Consider the following 19,875-nt stretch of genomic DNA (forward strand, 5'->3'; position numbering starts at 1 on the left):
AGTACCATTAAAGAAGAAAGATATCACTCCATACGAATTGTGGAAAAATAAGAAACCTAACCTAAGTTATTTAAGAACTTGGGGTTGTAGAGCAATTGTGAGGTTACCTGATCCAAAAAGGAAGAAGTTGGGTACCAAAGGAATAGAATGTATATTCCTTGGGTATGCTCTACATAGTAAAGCATATAGGTTTCTTGTAATAGAACCAAATGATTCAATTGGTGTAAATACCATCATTGAATCATGAGATGCAGTGTTCTATGAGAAGATATTCTCTTCTTTGATCAAAAAATCTATAAATGAGTCAAAACTCAATAACAACAATAGGTTAGCAATAGAAACTAATGAAAATGAATTTGTAGAGCAAGATGAGTCAAATGAACCTATTGATCGAGTTGAACCATGGACGATTCTTGCCCACAAGAAACCTCAGAAATGGTGAGGATGATTGTGAAAATCATAATCAGATCTGAAAGGACAATATTTGAAATACTCAAATAGGCTATTTTCAATCTAGTTGAAGCATTGATGCTAGTTCTTTTTAGCAAAACTAATATACACTAGGACAAGTTATTCAAGTAAATTAATTGACACACAATAATAACACCTGCTTGAAAAGAATATTATGCGTAATACTTACCGTTACAAGAGCTAGTTTACATAGCTAATTATACATGGATGCCAAATTTAAAATTGCTTCTGGAGCCCAAAGTATTATTACTCAAAAGATTTTTAACTCCCGAATAACAACACCAAGACCTGAATCTTATCACATACGACTATAGGAGGAGTATACAGCATTGGTCCTGTTGACAATTCTAATGGAGCCCACTCAAAAAAATTCGGCAAGTCTTGCACAATGAATCAGTGGAGCAGCTAAGCTAGCAATAGTTCAGGATAAACCAAAAAAAAAATGAAGGAAATCAAGGATTTAATTGCAGCCACAAGCATTCAAGCTGAAAAAACCACCTCCGGTCTACTTATCCTAAACCTACCAAAACAAAAAAAATTTAAAACAGCTAAAAAAATTCTATAGGCCACAGAGAGCCATTTTGTAGAAGAAAATAAGGACAAACTTGTACCAAGCTTAGAGTGTAGTTTTCCGAGAGTTGAAAACCAAAACAATTCATTGCATCAAATCGTCCATCACCAGCAGATATAGACACTTAATCATATGTAATTCACCCTTCATCAAAATTTACTGATAGGAATCTCTAAAGTAAATGAGCCATTCTGGGTTAAATTTTCCAACCAAAACTACAGAAAGACTACAATACACTTCAGAGAGTAGTTAAAGTAACAAAATAGACTTATCAGCCATAATAGCAAGTAAAACTCGTTGTTCAAACCTTTATCTAAGACACGCAAACTAACAGCAGAGTTGTTCAAAAATTAGTGATTTCCATCACTCAAGATATTTTACTGTCCGATAAACAAAATTTCAAAGTCTATGGCATAATGGATGGCACACATGGAAAAGGGTTTAAAGATTGTGAAAAATTATAAATACATGCATCGCAAAAAAATGAAGGAAAATTGACTCAGACAACCATAACTGGCAGTCTGGCACCTATTTTCGTTTTAAGATAAGAATTGCTAACGTGTAACCAAGGACACCAAAAGTGACTTTGAAAAGGGTGAGCTGACTAGTTCTGATCTTTTGCACTTTTTCTCTTTTAAACTAGAGCCCACCAAAATTGTCTTGTTCGTAACCATAAACCTAAATTTCCTTTTATAAATGAAGGCACGACACCTTCATTAGTCCTGCATCTCTTTTCCGCCTTCTTCATCTCAAAACATCAAACAGAAACATGACTTTAACATTACGTTTTTCAACTTCCTTAATCCATTTAAACGACGCCAACAGCCTCAAAAGTTCAGATGAATTCAAGGGCACAATTGTCTGCTCCCAGATCAAACCATCCTGCCATCTAAGAACAAAGGCTTCAACGCCAGAACGGCTCTCTTATGAGAGAGCCTTGACCATGCAAGGGAGAACTGAGAAAAGGGAGAAGCTCCACAGTTTATCAGGTGCTCGTGGTAGCAATGACTCTAGGGTGCCCGTATTTGTCATGCTGCCACTTGACACAGTAACACTTGGTGGGCATTTGAATAGGCCACAGGCAATGAATGCTAGCTTGATGGCCCTGAAGAGTGCAGGAGTCGAAGGAGTAATGGTAGATGCCTGGTGGGGTTTGGTGGAGAAAGATGGACCTCTAGAGTATAACTGGGAAGGGTATGTCCAGCTTGTGAGAATGGTGCAAAAACATGGCTTGAAGCTCCAAGTCGTTATGTCCTTTCATCAGTGCGGAGGAAATGTAGGAGACTCTTGCAGGTATGAAGAAACCAAATAAACTTTCATATTTTAACCATTTTATTTGATGGTATGCAACAGGAGAATGCCTCAATGAAGTATATGCTATTTGTTTTAATTTAGATACTTATAGTCTACTTTTGGAGAGATGACTCTAATGTTTTAATTCACACGCATCTCAATACATAAGATAGCTCTAATGATTTAGTCCCTTTTCTTTTCTTTTCACAAATTTTATCTGCAATATGTCATATAAGGAGGTAAATATGTCATTATTTCAGGTAACTAAAAAGCTTAAAACCTTCATAGTAGACAATAGACATGGTTGGAGATTTTCATAACCTTTTTCTTCTTGAATGTGAAGTATTCCCCTACCTCCATGGGTTCTCGAAGAGATCAGCATGAATCCTGATCTTGTCTACACAGACAGATCAGGCCGGAGGAATCCTGAGTATATATCCCTGGGTTGTGACTCATTACCAGTACTTAGAGGAAGAACACCCATCCAGGTGTACAGTGATTACATGAGGAGCTTCCATAACAGATTCAGAGATTATTTAGGAGAAGTTATCGAGGTAAGCATCTCAAACACAACTTAGTGATACTATATTTTAGGATAGGTGGTGAGGAGAAACCTTTACCTCTTACCAAATTATTTTATCAAAAGAAACAAGGGGATGGACTAAATCTCGTTTTCATTCTTCTTAAACAAAAAATAGAAGTTTTATCTGAACACGAGTACCTTCTTCACATACCAGTGCAGCTAAACAACATCTTAAAGAACGGATCTCGTTATCACTTCTAGAACAATTTGTAGTTATAAACTTATAAATAGAAGACTTGTCCATAAAAAATAAAAATAAAAAAGGGTAAACAACACCAGTCAAAATAATATTGTTCAGAAACCAAGAATAAGATTAATCAAATGAGTGTAATAGTAAAGACAATAATATTGTTCAGAAACCAAATAAAACAAAATTATCTGTTATCACAGAGCATAATATTCATAACACACGAGCTGTTAGGACATAAGCCTTGCTCCAAAAACACACTTCACCAGTTAGGCACTTGAGCAGGCACAAAGTAGTTTATTACTCAAATTTAATCAGCACAGGTAAATTACACCATTATCGTTCTAATAATAGTTTTTTAGGAGACTAAACTACATTCCACGCTTGACTTATTTTTTATTTATTCAGAATAATTTATGTACACATAATTTCATGTCATTTATCATTCTTATAACAGTTGTCTAATCTAAATTTTTCTACCAATTCCCCCAACTCTTCAACTACAAATTGCTGGTCATAAGTCACTCGCAATGCTTGACAAAGATCACAGTTGTGTGGCTCAATTAATATATACCAAAAGTGACAGGAACAATAGCAGTAAGCAAAAAATAAAACATGTCAACACTTTGTAATACATAAAACAAGGGCATTGCCTATTTAATGGGGGACTGCCAGCAGTTTGAAACACATTAAATATCACACATCAGTACCTGGGGATAACTCATTTCATATTAAACCCTTCCTTATTTTCTACATTGTAGAAACTCATATCCAAATTCTGTTGCAGGAAATTCAAGTGGGGATGGGTCCTTGTGGAGAGTTGAGATACCCATCTTATCCAGAAAGCAACGGTACATGGAAGTTTCCCGGAATAGGAGAGTTTCAATGCTATGACAAGGTGAACTTTGCAATCTAAATGGCGTGTTGTCAAGAATAGTAACCTATCAAATTCTCCCACAAAGAAATATTATTTTATCAAGGGCCAACTTTGTAGATCAATAATTGTAGCAAAACCCATTGGGGGGAAGGGGTTGGGGACAACAATTATAGCAATGCAAAAGTTAGAGGGTAGCAAGTTATAACAAAGAACAAGGTATAAAAATCAATTTTTTCGGAGAACTTTATTGTTAACCATGCTTTTTCATTTTCTTTTCTCTTTTATTTAAACAGTACATGAGAGCTTCCCTGGAAGCATCAGCAGAGGCAAAGGGAAAGAAAGACTGGGGAAGAAGTGGACCCCATGATTCTGGCCAATACAAACAATTCCCAGAGGAGACTGGATTTTTCCAGAGAGATGGAACATGGAACACTGAGTATGGACAGTTCTTCCTAGAATGGTACTCCAGGAAGCTACTAGAGCATGGTGATAGAATCCTAGCTGCGGCTCAAGGGGTATTTCAGGGAACAGGAGCAAAACTCTCCGGGAAAGTAGCAGGAATTCACTGGCATTACAGAACAAGATCCCATGCAGCAGAATTAACTGCTGGGTACTATAATACAAGATACAGAGATGGTTACCTACAAATTGCGCAGATGTTTAGTAAACATAGAATCATATTCAACTTCACCTGCATGGAAATGAGAGATGGAGAACAGCCTGAGAATGCAAATTGCTCACCAGAAGGGCTAGTTCAGCAAGTAAAAAAGGCAACAAAGGCTTCTGGAATAGAACTTGCTGGGGAAAACGCACTGGAGAGGTATGATACAGGTGCTTTTAAACAAATTTTGGCCACAAGTATGTCAGACTCCGGCAACAGATTGAGTGCATTTACATATCTAAGAATGAATAAAAAGCTGTTTGAAGCAAACAATTGGCGGCACTTAGTGGAATTTGTTAGAAGTATGTCAGAAGGTGGTCGTAATCAAAGGCTGGCAGAGGATGACACAAACAGAACTAACCTGTACATTGGCTTTATCAAAGACAAGAACATGAAGATCAGCAAGGAAGCTGCTCTGGTGTAGATTAGTAGATGCATGTACATGAAAAAGAGTGTATTATTTAGTGTATTATAGACTAGAGCGAACAGGTTATACAGAACGTATATATATACAACAAAATATTCAACAAGCTATCATAGATTGAGAGGACCGAAATAACAGAGACTCATATTACTGTCTCCATGCCATCTATTACATTGAAACTAATATTCTTTCAATAAGTTGGTTCATTATTTTATAGCATGCTCTAAGTCTCCGAAGTTATTGATTAACATATGTTGTGTTTCTACAAAAACTCCGGTGCCTACACTTCAAGACAACAATTCATAACTCAGGTGACTTACATACCAATATGAAAAGCAACTTATGTACCAATATGAAAAGCATTCCATGCTAAATATTATCAGAAAATGCTGAAATATGTAACTGTAAATCAGCCGATGCTTCCACGCTTAAAAGTTTCAAACAAACTTCAAAAAAAATAATATAGTAATACAGTATAAAGAGGTAAAGTTAAAATATTGAATAGCTGGCACAACGCTATTCACTTGCATTCAGTGCAGCAATATGCATAAAGGAAAGCTATCATTGTGGAGCGGAAAAGACTCCCTTAAGTATACAAAATCAAAATATAGCATTCAAAATAACTGTTATCCTTTCATCGCGAGTCCATATCACAGAAATTCTTTAGAAATAACAAAATCACATCAGAGGTGTAGCACATTCTGGCTCAAATTAAGCCACGTTGCCTGGTAGCAAAGAAGCAAGTTCAACTAAAAAAATTTCCGATAAATGATCGACACCTATTTGCGTTCAGTTCGGTGCTCACCTTATTTAGCAAATGCACTTCCATGTGGACAAAGCACGGAAATCAAAATCGAACCATCTAGTTTTCCACCACAATATACAGTATGCCTCAACAAAATATACTTTTCTATACACAAAAAGGAAAAGAAAATAATGAAGAAGAAAAGGAGAGAATAGATTACCACATAATCAAGCTCAATGTGAAGGCGGCGAGGAGGCGGAGTTCCCACGGCGAAGATCTTCAATCAAATCTCCGAGCTCTTTCCGAGAGGACTCTCTACCGATCACGAAGCCGTACCTGAAGAAACAGAAACGAAGATTGCTCGGAATAGTGTATTACTTCGAAAGAACAAACGCGAGAGAAGAAGCGAAATTAGCCGGGAAAGCGAAGAAACTGAAGGAATTACCAGAACGCAGCGCCAGAGAAGAGTCCTGCAAACGCAATTGTTTGAATCAGAGTGACTGATTTCGTCATTCCTTCCAGTCGGATTGAGATGGGAGCGCAAACTGAAACTAAATCGCGTTTTAAGGTTTTATTCCCACCCACTTCACTTGGAACGGCGTCGTATGATTCAAACTTCGAAGTTCTAACCTTAACTGAAATATTACACTCCCAAAAGCACCTATGTTAGTTGTGCTCTAGTCAAAGGCTCAAAGCAAGCATAAGATTTTGACTACTTTATTTGTATTTTTATTTTGTATGGTGGAGATTAGTTGGACTAGACTAGAGCCTTCTAAAAGGCTTGTAAATCTTTGGTGATGTATGTATGGTGACTATGCTGAAAGTGAGCGTGATAAACCATTTGTTTATTTCTGCCCAAGGTGCGAAGTTTAAATCATGCGGGCAGCATATTATGAATATTTGCGAGTGTGTTGTTCCATGTGTTTGAGTTCTATGTGCCATAAAATAAAAATAAAAAGGTGATGTTAAAACTGCTCTCAAAAACTTCTTTGATTTATGTTTATGGTGCGTGTGTTCTTGAAGCTCCAAGCTGAACTAAAGGGGACATATAGCTTACAGAACTTCTCAAACATATAAGACATGCACTAAGAGCAACTCACAAGTGTTTCAATAATATAAATTTATACTAAAAAGAATGAGCATTATATCAAATTCTCTACTTTTATAATGCCAATCACAACTAAAGTTAGATATGGAGATTTACAATCCTCTACTGATCTCTTCAAATGCCTTATTTCTTAGTCTCTCATGTTGTTGAACAAGCCTTGCTCATTTGAGTTCAGCAGAATCAACACCTAGACCTATCAACAAACGAGAGGAGAGGAGAAGGGGGGAAAAAACTCAACAGATGTTAAGTCAGCAGACAAGTTTTGGTTCATGCTGGCTTTCTTTAAGAGAACAAAGATCTCTTTACACGACCTTAATTGGTTTGCGCTGAACAACTTGAGATCCAGGTGATCTGGTGCTTCCATTCAGAGAAGTGTTTCCCACGTCCGAATCTCTTATTGCTTGCTTCAAGCTCTCAACCACCTGATCAATTGATGGCCGTTCCTTTTGATTTCTGTTCAAGCAGCTATCTGCCAACTTGGCAATTTTACGAGCTGCATTTATTGAGTACTGGTTTCTGAGTTTTGGGTCTATTATCATGCTGAATCTTTTACTCTCAGCAGGAAATCGTTTCACCCACTCAAGGAGCTTCTGCTCCAACGTTGGGCGGTTTCTTTCCAAAGTACGCCTACCAGTGAGGATTTCGTATAGCACCACACCAAAACTCCATATATCAGAGTGGGTCGAGAGATGGCCGGTTTCTATGTATTCCGGGTCTGCATACCCATAAGTCCCAACCACCTGCAACAGAACCAAAATCTGACATTGTTAAGATAGCTTCATCAGATTGAAATGGAAAATTATTGGCAAAACAGAAATAATTGCAAAACGACCATGAAAACAAAAACAAGCAAAATGAGTCATTACTTGGCTTCTCATATACATCATTTCGAGCATTAAGCGTTTCAAAACTAACACAAAATGGGGATTGCCATCGTATATTCATAATTTTCACTATAGCATCCATGAAATGCACCCCATTATGAAATCCACTATTTACCTACCCCTGTTGACACGTGAGTACGGTCACCAGTTGGCCCTTCCCTTGCAAGCCCAAAATCTGAGAGCTTTGGTTTAAAGTCCTTATCTAACAGTACATTCGAAGCCTTGAAATCTCGATATATGACCTGTCAAGAAGCAAAAGAGAAAACAGCATCAGTTCATATGATCAGCTAAATCATCTTTCATTTACTTTTACTTTTGTAGAACAACTTGTTGGTACAATATGCAGCTGGCAGTTAAAACTGCTGTGTTTTCATATATTTTGAATGTCGAGATAAAATGGTACCTGGACCTCCAGTCCCGAATGTAAATATGCTAATCCTTGAGCTGCGCCAAGGATAATCTCTAATCTTGTTTTCCATGGGAGAGTAGGTAAAGCCCGGTTGAAAAGATGATCTTCCAAGCTTTTGTTAGCCATGAATTCATATACCAAAAGCCGTTGGATCCCTCTCTCATCATCTGCTGAACAGTATCCTAGAAGTTTTACCAGGTTTGGGTGGTTAACAACACCGAGAAACTGAACTTCCGCAAGCCATTCTTTATGACCCTGCATGAGACAAGAACTTTACCATGAGAAACACATATCAATCTGTTGATAAAGATACTCTACAAGTGTACAACTCATATGGCAGCTATAAATAATGCAAGGGAGCAACAACTACACCAAACAGATTACCTTACCCTTTTCTGAATCAGACTACTATGAAGTATGAACAACCACAAAATCGGCTTCCAACTATTTTAACCAAGTACATATTCAACTATCGTCTTTGAGTTTTTCCCTTTTTCATATAACCAACTACAATCAAGCCAAGATAAACAAGAACCTGCATTGATCCCCTAAAAGCAAATTTCAGGAATCAGCCACAGTTCATCAGTAATTCTACTTGAGATATTCAGGCACTACATATTGAGAGCTAAGCAAATACATTCAGCATTACCCTAGTCTAGAAATATCTCTCTTTGTTGCTATATTTTACCAAGAGTTCCAACTTTCTTGCTGATCGGCAACATTCTCTTTACTTGCTGTATACTCTCAGGTATCAACACCAACAGATTCAATATCTAAAATTTTCACTATCACCAATATAAGATCACTAACTAAAGAAGGCAACCATCAACCATTTGATAAGGAAAAAGGGATTTCCCTGCTCGGAATTTAGGGGTAATTCTTCAACCAACCCATAAAATGTCATCCTTTTGATACTAAATTCTGAGAAAGATCCAACACAAAACTAATTCATACAATTTTCAAATGATATCAGCAAAATATGTCAACCATTGCTACTAACATTTAAAATGCTTAATAAACCACAAATATTATATGACAATAAAGGGTAACCGTGACAATAACAAAGAGAACAGAACCTCATACCTGTTGGCCTCGACTGTTCAGTCTCTTAATGGCAACGATCATAGGATCACCTTTCCCATTAGCAGGGTTAATCTGACCCTTATACACACTACCAAAACCACCTTCTCCAATCTTCAACAATCTGCTAAAACCATTTGTTGCCTCTCTGAGCTCCTGAACAGAGAAAACTCTCAAATTGTGTTCATTCTCTTTGTACAATTCCGGTATGCTCCGTGGAGATGGCAGCGATCTCGCTGATGGAGCCAAAGCTGAATCATTTGATTTACTGGTTTGGTTTTTCAAAGCTGAGGCAGTTTGTCTTCCCTTCTTTTCCTTGGTTTTGTCCTTGAATATGAAAAAGCACTTCATTCTCCAAGCTTTTAACTTTCAATCCCAAAACCAAAACTCAACTATGACAAAATCCTGCAACTAACCACTAAATAAGCAGGTTTTCTTCGAGGAATTTGATCAAGTAGATAGCGAACAAACTAACACATGTAGACGGATTGGAAGGGAGGATAATGGAAGAAAAATGAAGGACCTTCAATGTGAAGAAGCCAAACAGGAGAAGAATCAGAACCAGATGGAAAAATAATCAAAACAAGCCAATTATGCAGGAATCAAAGACAACAAGAAAACCCAGATGCAAATTGGATGAGAGAACCCATGATAAGAAAAAAAAAACAGATAAGAAAACAATTTATAAGAATTGAAGAGGTGTTCAACGGGACAATTGGGTATTGACGTATCGTCGCTTAAGACGAGTATGAGCAAGAACCCAAGACCCAAAAGAGAAGCCAAATACTGTTTCAAATCCAGAAAAGTATAGAACTGTCACATTACAAATTTGCACACAAAGAGACAAGAAAACTGTGGCAACTGGCTAGTGTGAAACGAAAATAAAACAGATTGAAAAAAGACAGATGTTTAAGACTGGAAGATGATCAGTCCACAAGTTATAAGACCAAGAAGAACATTCTTCAAGGGGTATGGCTTCATATATGCATTTGTTTCTTCTTGCTTGCTTTCCACAAAGTTTTTATTACATCACGGTCTGCGCGTATAGTTCCTGTAACAAAAGACTTTTTGACCTTTGATTTTCTCTTTTTTTTGTCCTAACAAGTATCTGTAATTAATCCATTTCATTGATTTTGTCAAGGAGTTTTAAGCTTTTAAAAGAAAGAATCATTTATCTGCATTAAAGTATATGAACTGTCAACGATAATGCCTCAGCTAACTCGTGAGTCAGAGTCACCCATGATGTAATTATTACATTCTTATCTCTTATTTTAAAAAAATAATATAGAGAATGTGTTCCTTTGGAAATGGGTTGTTAAGAATAAATGAATAATACATTAAATAAAGAACACGAATATTTTTAAAAATTATCTGAATTTATCATTTAATATTTCACTCCTTTTGCTCTCAAAACAATGACAGATTTATAATTTTACAAACAAAGGTTGTTACTCCATTTGAATAAACCTAAACAATCAGCATCAACTCCCTAAAATAAGTTGGTAATTTTGAACAAATTTATCGTCAACATCTTTCAAATAGATTCTCCGATTTAGGAAGAAAAAAACTCGTATTAATATCTCAATTTCAACTCAAATATGGGTTTGATTAACACTTCATTCTCATAAATATTTATCATCCAAAAAGAAAAAGAAAACGAAAACGAAAACGGAGTTTTTGTCTAAACAAATGCGTGTTAAAACCCTTGACCCACCAAGATTAAGTGTACGCATAGTAATCCATCTATTTGACCTTCTTGGTCTTGGTCTTTCGCAGACATTTCATTTTATTTTAATTTATTTTATTTTGTTGGAGACAAATTTGTCTGTGTACGTCATTTTGACCTTTCATCATCATGCTTCCATGATTAAAAAATCTCACTAATCTGAATAAATTGATTTTTGGTTCGAAACAGAATGTTATTGGAAGAATTATTACCCCATTTTTATTTTATTGTTTTTTCCACACACGCCCTCATAATACAAATGGGACTTTTCATTATTGATTTCTTGATTGGAAGTGCTTTTAAGGTTTTTGGGTGACTTCTGACTTAATTGAAATGGCATTTAGACCTCTTTTTAACTTTTGGAAGAAAAAAAATTTCTTACCTAAAAAGTTGAATTTTACAAAGATGAATGAAACCCTTACCTACTGAGAAATTTAATTAGCAGTATTAATTCCTCATTTTCTTCTTCTTTGTAGAGAAAAGCAGCACCACCCAGTTGGTACTCCTAAGAGCACTTGCATTGGTTACTCTAAAACACTGTCTGTTGCTACTTAGCGAGAGATCGGTATAGAATTTCATCCAATCCCACTTGTATTGGTATCTGTTCAAAATACATAAAATTCAGACATCCGACTTTTGTCAATAACTCTGGCGCACTCTTATTGAGTCGGTAGGATTAAAAAAATACTATTATATTGGCTCGCTTTTGGGAAAAAATTGCCCAGATGGTTTTCTACATAACAATTTTTTATTCTGATATCATTTCATTAAAATATTCATTCTTCATTAAAATATTCAAGCATTAAGAGATACATTAATTATTTGTACTAATATATTTTTATTTATATTTAATATTAATTATTTTGTCTAAAATTAATATATAAACTATAATATATTTCGTAAACATTTTAATTCTTACTTGAAATGATATAATATACATAAGGAATAATAAAATAAGAAGAAACTAATATTTTAATGCTGTAGAGTTTTAGAATAGAGATACCGATGCAGTGGTTGTTGTATAGAGAATCTGTAAACTATTAAAAAGTGACATTTTGTAGATAAAATAGAGAATCTGTTAAGAGATACCAATGTGAATGCTCTAAGTCATTAGTCAACCAATTCATCTTTCAACTTTCAAATACCACCTCCTTTTTTTTTTGTAGCTTTATGAAACACCATCTATTCAAAAAACTAAAAATAAGATTGGAAGACTTAACTGATATTAGAAACAATAAGATTTCCTTTGCCTGATAAAAAAAAAAGAAGCAATAATTTCATGGGGTGAGAGGGGCTCTAATTTCCATCAAAAAATAATGATAAATCTTTTTTTTTTCAACATTACATTAGAGTTTAGGAGTTAGAAATTAATGTTTAGGGTTTAGAGTTAGAATTTTGGATTTAGGACTTAATCTTTAGTGTTTATGATTTAGAATTTTTTTTTTCAAAATTTATTATATTCTAACAGTTTTTTGACGAGGAAATCCTCAAGAAACATTAGAAGATAAATGTCCACCTAAATCAAGAGTAAATGATTGACCCAAAACAATAGCAAATGCCACATACAAGCTAAAATAGACATAAAACTCGTTTGAAGAGACAGGCAAGGCCTTGGAGCAACAAATGCACGATGAGGGATTGCCTTAAAACCTCGTCAAAGAACGGAGCATGTGTTGTAGCCTTGAGACATAACCCTCGCAACCTTGATCATGAAGATCAAAAGACGAACGTCACCGTCGGATAAAACCTTATCATCCCCCAAGAAAATCAAATTTGAACGAGAGAGGTGGAGGTGGAATGGGTATGGAGTTGGGGATGGGGGTGGGGGAGAAGGGTCCTCTCCTCCTCAAAACTCTGTATTCGGAAGATTGAGAGAATTGAGGAGAGAGGGGATGAGTCAATGAGATATCTACTCCTTATTCTAACATTATGAATACCAACATACTTAATCACACATTTTAATTCATAATTTAACATAATTTTGATGGAGAATTGGAGCCAAAATTGAAGCTAGAAATTAGAAACTCATCCCCATTTCATGGAAAATTTTGATAGAGAGAGAAATAAATTCAAGACAAGAAAAGAAAGATCCTGGACATTACTCATTTTCTTCGCATCCACTTTAGTCATCAGAACCCACCAACCCAGTCAAACCAAATCCCATGTCTTAACTTTTGACTCAACACTTGCCATGCAAACAAGATCTCTCTCGTCATATCTAAACAGAAATGGCAAGCCCTAGATTGGACTCTCTCCTGCCTCGCAATAGTGAAAGAGCCCTTATATAGACCTCAAATATGAAGCTATTTAAAACAGAATTAATATACTAAAGAAAAATATCATGCTAACCCTACATAGGAGGCGATGGACAAATAAAGCAACTTATCAATATGCAACAAATTTCAGCCCGAAAAGAATGATCAAGGTGGAATTACACGAGATGGACCTAAACAATCTTGAATACACACTCTATAGTCTATATTTTCACATCTTCAATAGGGCATGATCTTTTAGTCAAGGGAACATAATTAATCATACAGAAGTTGTTACAAAAATAAATTCAGTGACTACAACAACAAATAACGTTTCACACACCTAGCAGAACTACCCGAGCTCTTCTGAAAAATTCAGATAATCCGCTAAACGGACTTGGTCAACGCAGGGTGATCCGCTTGGATTTCTGATAATCCTGAAATCTTGTGAGATGGGCCACTTCCTTGCTCTTTAATTAGGATTCCAGAGTAATCTTCGATTCATCGCAGGTGGTGCTAATCCTGGAATATCTCGAATATCCTTGTTGTTTGGGTTTACAAGCTGAATAATCAAAGAAAGATCAAATAACCTGCTTAACAATGATGTTGGAAAGAAAACCTCTCTAACATTATTTTTTATTTTTTAATATGTAACAGTAGTTATTCTTCTCTCCTGTTCTTTATTTTTTATTTTTGTGGTTAAGATCTAAGATTCACAAGAGAGTTAGAATTAAACAACAATCTACTTAGGGTTAGGGATAAAGATATATCATCAAAACAGAGGGGGTGTTTTGGAACATCCCAGATGTTCTTGTTATTCGGGTTTACATGCTGAATAATCAAAGAAATAGGCAAGCATGTGACCCAGTGGTAGAATTGTGGGAGTGCAACTTGGAAATTATAGGTTCAATTCCTGAAAACAGCCTCTCTACATATCATGTGAAGGTAAGATCTACGTACATCACATCTATCCCCGACCCGTCCATTGCGGGAGCCTTGTACACGGGAATTGTTTACCTTTACTTTTACCTCTGACAGTAGTTACATGCAAACATATGACTTTGTGATAGAGTTACGGTGGTACAACCTAGAAGGCGTAGGTTCAATTACTCCAAACAACCTCACAAGAGTTGCAGTGGGAGTTGTTTATCTTTTACCTATGTATCAGTAGTTAGTTCTTCTCTCCTTTTTTTTTTTTTTCCCTTTTTGTGGTTAGGATCTAAGACTCGTAAGAGTGTTAGAATTAAACAACAATCTACTTGGAGATAAAGAGACCATCAAAACAGAGGGGGGTGTGCTTGCCCAGCAATTAACTACCGTTGGGAAAAGATCAGAGACCACCTTGGTTGCCACAAAGTTTTTTTAAAACGACAAAAGGCCTCATACGAATGGTTGAATAGGTCACATATAACACAAAATTGGATGATGTAACTAAAACAGGAAAAATTCCATCTCTAATAAGATATCAAGTAATGCATCAAATGGACGAAACTCCTGCCAGAAAGAGAGCATAAAGCCTGGGATGCCAACTATCAGTTGTGAGCACCTATGCAAAGTACATACTATACCTACAGTAATTTTATTAGATATTATGCTTGCTATTAGTCTATTACATTAAAACAATGCAAAATGTCTGCCAGACAAAAAGGGGGAGAGGGGGAAGCTTCAGCAAATCTGAGGCAAAAATTTACTATTCATGTTGACAGGTATAAAAGAAGAGAAATGGGTATAGTAGGAAAAATAGCCCCCTTGTATGCTCTTTCCTTCTCAATAAATTGTGCTTTTCAAACAAAGTATAGTAAAATGATTAATTGGGTCCAAGAAGGTGCAGTCAGGAAAAAAAATTCAACCAAAAAAAAAACCCCCTAAAGCTGTATTTATATTGAGAAGAATCATATAAGTTAGACTCCAACTACTGACAATAGATGACGGAGACCAAGATCTTTCGAAGTTTGCAAGTAATGAAAAACATAAAAAAGTATGTGGAAGACATACCTTCACGATGATAATGGCTACAACTCCAATGACAATAAGGAAGAGCAATGCCATAATGCACTTGTCAGTTGCAACCTATTGGAACATACTCAAGTAAGTTAACTGTATTACAACTAAACAGAATAACTTTAAGAAATGGTGGCAAAATTTCAGATATTAACCTGCCTACCAATTTCCTTGACCAGTTTTGAAGCTTTCTTGATTGAAAAGTGGATAGAGTCCAGCTCATTAACAATTCTACTCATTTGTTCTGTCTGAACTTAGAAGAATTGAATGTCTTAGCTCTGCGTGCTACTGAATTTTTAAAGAGAGGAACGGGGAAAAAGAAACCACAAACTGAATCCAAGATACAATAAAGTACCACAATATCTGATTTTCTAAAGACTTCAAATAAAGTACCTGTGCCTTCAGAGATGCTGCTGTCTCTGTTCCAACATTGATTGTATCATGCACAACCTGCCATAAACATGAACAATTGTCAATCTTATTTGAACAAAGTCTACAAATCATACTTACGGAAAGGAAAATTTGTTTGGAGTTTTCCCATGATTCTTTGTTGGAGCTTGAATATATACACATTCACTTTTTAAGGTTTCTCGGTTATTTTGACCATACAAATAACAGCAGTGTTTGAAGCTGGGTTGAGCCACTAGAATCTGCTATAAGCTCAAAAATTTGATCTAAATTGGTATACCCTCAAACCAGAAAAAAAAGAGATATGGAAACTGGAAAGGAGAAGTGTTTAACTTTCTTCATGGCAATAAAATTCGGAAAAAGCTTATATTGGCCCTAATAAGTCAATTCTGAGAAAACTGAAAGTGTGGATGAAATTGCTTCCTGCTGCATCAAACAAGTTTCACTCAAATAGAAAACTTCTTGAATGCCAAAAAAAGGGATTTGTTAGAAACTTCAAGTTCTTAAACTTAAGAGAGACCAAAAAAAAGGCACTATACACCAACTGGTTATCCCAAAAACACAGATTTGCTAATATCACTGTAATGAATAGGAAAAGGAAAAAGATTATTCAGTATAACCACAATTGACCGTGAAACATTCATCTCAAAAGCCAGCTTGGAATTCAAGAAAAATGCAAAATATGAGCCAATCTTCTGCCTTACATAGATATACACACAGACACGAGCTAACCTTTTTTGCCCTGTCAATTGCTTGATCGGTCTCATCCATCGTCCTGTTTCCATCATCTATTAACTGTTGATTTGTCATAGCTGAAAATAAAAAGCTTGTTATCAAGCATAGTTCAAATGAGAATGAGAAAACAATGTCTCAGATCAAACCTACTATAGGGGCCAAGGTCTAATCGGACAAAGAATATTATGAAATTATAAAAGGGGCTAAAAACAATGCCTTGGTTTAGCTTGTAGATTCAGCACCAACATGGATAATAGTTTGACAAATTTGAGATACTCTAGAGCCTATGAAGCATGCTAGTAAGAACAAAACTGTCTTTGTTATGGCAAACAAGAGAGTGACATTCACTACATGCATTTCCGTTTTCTTAATTTACATAAAGGAGAATTCTTGGAGAACTCGGTCCCAGTATTTAGAAAATTTACATCATTGAAGTACTAATCTTTATCTAACAGAAGATCATATACTTACATGAAGCTAGCAACACATTTTCTTCCGCAAACCCATCATTAGGTCCTTGATCAAAGAGATCAACTCGCTTGTTGCTTTCGAGATTAGCTGCATGCCTGTTCCACCACAGTAGGAAAGTCAAACAAGTACAGAAAAAAAATATCAGATGCATTGCATGGGAAACAAAGAACTAATAGCTGAATGAAACATATATGATGATAACACTAAACAGAATTAAAAAGTTTTTGAGGAATGGCACAAAAAACGTAATAACTATGGAGGAAATGTGAATTTCACGTACATAACAAAGAAACTTGAAAAGGACACTGAATATAGTGATTACAGAACAGATTTTCAGGCAATGAACCGTTGACAATGAAATTGTCAAACTAAACTAGGCATTTCAACTACCAAGAGAAGTGCAGAAGTTAGTGGCAATTCAAAACTTAAATAAAGGCATATTATTGTTTGTGGATTCCATTATTTATAATGGTGAAATATAGCGTTCCATCATCTTGCTTTTCTTTTTTCATCAGGAAAAATTGAAGAGGGCAACAAAAGAATGAAAAGCCCAAACATTTTAATAAAGTTAACTCGAATTATTTTTAAAACAAAATGCTTCTGCTTCACTGTTAAATTTATTAGTCACCTACTTAACCTTCGATCTTCTGTCCTTCAAAATCAGTTTTCTGAGAAAATGTATACAGTTTTCAAGAATTTAACCTACAAACTCTATCCCATTGAAATCCGCAAACTAAGAAAAAGTTGACACAGTAAAGAGAAATTAAGACTAGTGCCTTTACAGAGTAACTGAACAACTAAACATCTTATCCTAGATATCACCCTCAAGTAATCATACTGCTCTGAGAGATTCTTTATCTGAAGTTCAGCAACATATTAGCTCTTTGATCTTAACTCACTTTGTCCATGAATGCCATGTCCCACACTCCCATCTGGTGTTTTCTTTTTTCACTTCTATCATTTGTTACAAAATTTAAATGCAGGAGAGAGAGGGAGAAGGAAAGCAGAAGAGATAAGCTATCACTTGGAAACAGAAAACAAGGCACATATCTGACAGTACACTTTGACTCTTTCGATGGAAAGATATACCACTTACTGCTTCTTAAGAGCAACATATGAATTCAACTCTTTGACCTGCGAGGAAATGCCAGATATATTCAACAACTCATTGACTGGTTAACATGTAAGAAGATAACCAAATTATATTTAAAGCATACAGATCAACATCCTACCATTGATTGTTTTTTCTCATTAAGCATTTTGTTGGTGTCAGGATCATTTCTAATTTCCATATCCTTCACTTCTCTGTCGAACTCCTTGATAAGCCTGCAAGTAAATTTTAGAATAAGAAAATCACTATAGACTAACTTTTACCAGAAACAAACCCACATAAAGGAAAAGAATAATAAGAAATGCAAAGCTTTGACAACAATATAAGAGTCCGTTAATTCTAATGTCTACAGACATTCACAGAATGTTCTTCCCACTGCAGAAATTGGAACTCCTGAAGAATACAAAAGCTAACCACATGCATGGATGAATATATTGAACTCCACTATGACTCTAAGCAAATAAAAAGAACCAAGTAATGAAAGATTAACATATTACTCTTCGTCTTGAATGGCAAAAGCTATAATCAAGAGTAAGAAGAAGAAAAACAAAGAAGACCACTGTGAAATACCTCTTACACTCCCGCATCTTCCCCGTAAGCTCCTCCAACTGTCGGCTCTGCCTATTAACATCTTTAATCTTCTCCAATTTCTGGAACCCAGTTCTGGAGCACATTGCATTACAATTTACATTAAAAACACCATGAAATGGTGCATCATTCTAAGCAAAACAAGAGTGCATAAGCTCATAAAAAAGTACATACATCAACAAACAGTACCAACACTGAAATAACAAAAACACAACGGTAGTTTTCAACTTTAGTCTTACAATTATCGGTTTCAGTCCTAGATAATAAAAAATATGAGCAAACGCGATAAAACATACTGTATATTTTCATTTGAAAAAAAATTACTAGAGCAACCAATGCACAATAAATCTGATTGCAACATGAACACTATGAACAACAGAGAAAATTCAAAATTCTTACGATAGTGCGCGAAAAACGTCAGCTATTTGTCCGTCCATCTCTGCTAGCTCTTCACTGATCGCCGATAACGGATCCATCATAAAAATTTAAACTAAAAAGTTCAAAGTCAGATGCGTAACCTTCCCTCCAAAATCCAAATCGGAATGAACACGGAAACTGACAAATGTCCTCCTCAAAAACAAACGTAATTGAACCAGCTATATACACAAATGGCAATCAACACTCGGCATTAAACAATGAGATGGCACATTCCCTTCCCGATCCGATCCTCGTAATGCTGAAAACCGAATCACGCAATCATCGTAGCAAGCTCGAACAAAATGGAACAAATGCAGCTCAAATGAAATCAAAAAACAACTTCAATCACGAAATCTGTGGCATCGAATTCTACAAAATGAACGGATTCCAAAATTCGAAACATAAATAATTAAAAAGTCAGATCAGATCCGTAAAATGTAGGTTCTGGAAAGCGATCAGGGAGACCGAAATTGATCATTTACTTTGTCTCCCGACCTATAGAGCCTCTATACCATCACAAAAACAATACAGGCCTTCTCTCGTGATGAACAAAATATTTTTTTTATATTTTTTAAAAATTTTCTGCTCACGACAGAGTGGCGTTTAAAAATCACCGATCTTTTGGCCCGTTTAAACCGCCAATGACGGTCTGATCATGTGTAATATGCGCCGGTGTAAAGCTTTACAGATGATCTCGTCCATCCGATTAAATTTTTACAATTACCTGTCAGTCGGCTGTCACGATCTCTCCTCCAAATGGGCCAATCATTGTACGGTTATTCTTTTTTTCCTTTTACATCCGGACCCACAATTTTTGTATATCTCCAACTAATTTAAAATCCCAAATCAAGTATTTAAGGGAATGGGCCGTGT

At 35.7% G+C, this 19,875-nt stretch overlaps 3 protein-coding genes and 1 long non-coding RNA gene across 5 annotated transcripts; 1 reads left to right on the top strand and 3 right to left on the bottom strand.

Moving 5' to 3' along the window:
- Positions 1-475: 475 nt before the first annotated feature.
- LOC120017108 (beta-amylase 3, chloroplastic) lies at positions 476-5,241 on the top strand. Its single transcript, XM_038870183.1, has 4 exons — positions 476-2,335; positions 2,679-2,889; positions 3,893-4,003; positions 4,276-5,241. The coding sequence occupies exons 1-4, from the start codon at positions 1,812-1,814 to the stop codon at positions 5,065-5,067; spliced, it is 1,638 nt and encodes a 545-aa protein (XP_038726111.1). The 5' UTR covers positions 476-1,811; the 3' UTR covers positions 5,068-5,241.
- A 224-nt stretch (positions 5,242-5,465) lies between these two features.
- LOC120017109 lies at positions 5,466-6,419 on the bottom strand. Its single transcript, XR_005472097.1, has 3 exons — positions 6,258-6,419; positions 6,033-6,148; positions 5,466-5,929 (listed from the first exon to the last, which is right to left on the bottom strand). It is a non-coding gene; the product is annotated as an uncharacterized LOC120017109 (long non-coding RNA).
- Positions 6,420-6,939: 520 nt separating this feature from the next.
- Positions 6,940-10,233, bottom strand: LOC119980010 (probable serine/threonine-protein kinase PBL19). The gene is made up of 4 exons (XM_038822650.1): positions 9,297-10,233; positions 8,208-8,468; positions 7,924-8,046; positions 6,940-7,660 (listed from the first exon to the last, which is right to left on the bottom strand). Exons 1-4 carry the CDS (start codon positions 9,642-9,644, stop codon positions 7,223-7,225), a joined length of 1,170 nt encoding a protein of 389 aa, XP_038678578.1. The 5' UTR covers positions 9,645-10,233; the 3' UTR covers positions 6,940-7,222.
- Positions 10,234-13,386: 3,153 nt separating this feature from the next.
- LOC119980045 (novel plant SNARE 11-like) lies at positions 13,387-19,613 on the bottom strand. 2 transcript variants are annotated; one of them, XM_038822697.1, is made up of 10 exons: positions 18,985-19,613; positions 18,568-18,660; positions 18,119-18,212; positions 17,983-18,020; positions 16,887-16,981; positions 16,413-16,492; positions 15,666-15,722; positions 15,428-15,520; positions 15,267-15,341; positions 13,387-13,833 (listed from the first exon to the last, which is right to left on the bottom strand). In XM_038822697.1, the coding sequence occupies exons 1-10, from the start codon at positions 19,062-19,064 to the stop codon at positions 13,744-13,746; spliced, it is 795 nt and encodes a 264-aa protein (XP_038678625.1). In that variant the 5' UTR covers positions 19,065-19,613; the 3' UTR covers positions 13,387-13,743. The 2 variants fall into 2 exon arrangements, with proteins under 2 accessions (XP_038678625.1, XP_038678626.1); XM_038822698.1 differs by having other exon boundaries at positions 18,568-18,716; positions 18,985-19,214.
- Between the last annotated feature and the right edge of the window lie 262 nt (positions 19,614-19,875).

The sequence above is a fragment of the Tripterygium wilfordii genome, chromosome 15 (assembly GCF_013401445.1).
Source record: "Tripterygium wilfordii isolate XIE 37 chromosome 15, ASM1340144v1, whole genome shotgun sequence".
NCBI lineage: Eukaryota > Viridiplantae > Streptophyta > Magnoliopsida > Celastrales > Celastraceae > Tripterygium > Tripterygium wilfordii.

Excerpts from the sequence above, each read along its gene's own strand:
- LOC120017108 (XM_038870183.1), top strand. The coding sequence starts at position 1,812 with ATGACTTTAACATTACGTTTTTCAACTTCCTTAATCCATTTAAACGAC. Across the intron at positions 2,890-3,892 it reads ATTTAGGAGAAGTTATCGAG|GAAATTCAAGTGGGGATGGG; the intron begins GTAAGCATCTCA and ends ATTCTGTTGCAG. Across the intron at positions 4,004-4,275 it reads AGTTTCAATGCTATGACAAG|TACATGAGAGCTTCCCTGGA; the intron begins GTGAACTTTGCA and ends TTATTTAAACAG.
- LOC119980010 (XM_038822650.1), bottom strand. The coding sequence starts at position 9,644 with ATGAAGTGCTTTTTCATATTCAAGGACAAAACCAAGGAAAAGAAGGGA. Across the intron at positions 8,469-9,296 it reads TGAACAGTCGAGGCCAACAG|GGTCATAAAGAATGGCTTGC; the intron begins GTATGAGGTTCT and ends TGTCTCATGCAG. Across the intron at positions 7,661-7,923 it reads GTACTCACGTGTCAACAGGG|GTGGTTGGGACTTATGGGTA; the intron begins GTAGGTAAATAG and ends GTTCTGTTGCAG.
- LOC119980045 (XM_038822697.1), bottom strand. The coding sequence starts at position 19,064 with ATGATGGATCCGTTATCGGCGATCAGTGAAGAGCTAGCAGAGATGGAC. Across the intron at positions 16,493-16,886 it reads AAATGTGTTGCTAGCTTCAT|CTATGACAAATCAACAGTTA; the intron begins GTAAGTATATGA and ends TTTTATTTTCAG. Across the intron at positions 15,342-15,427 it reads TCAAGGAAATTGGTAGGCAG|GTTGCAACTGACAAGTGCAT; the intron begins GTTAATATCTGA and ends ATGTTCCAATAG.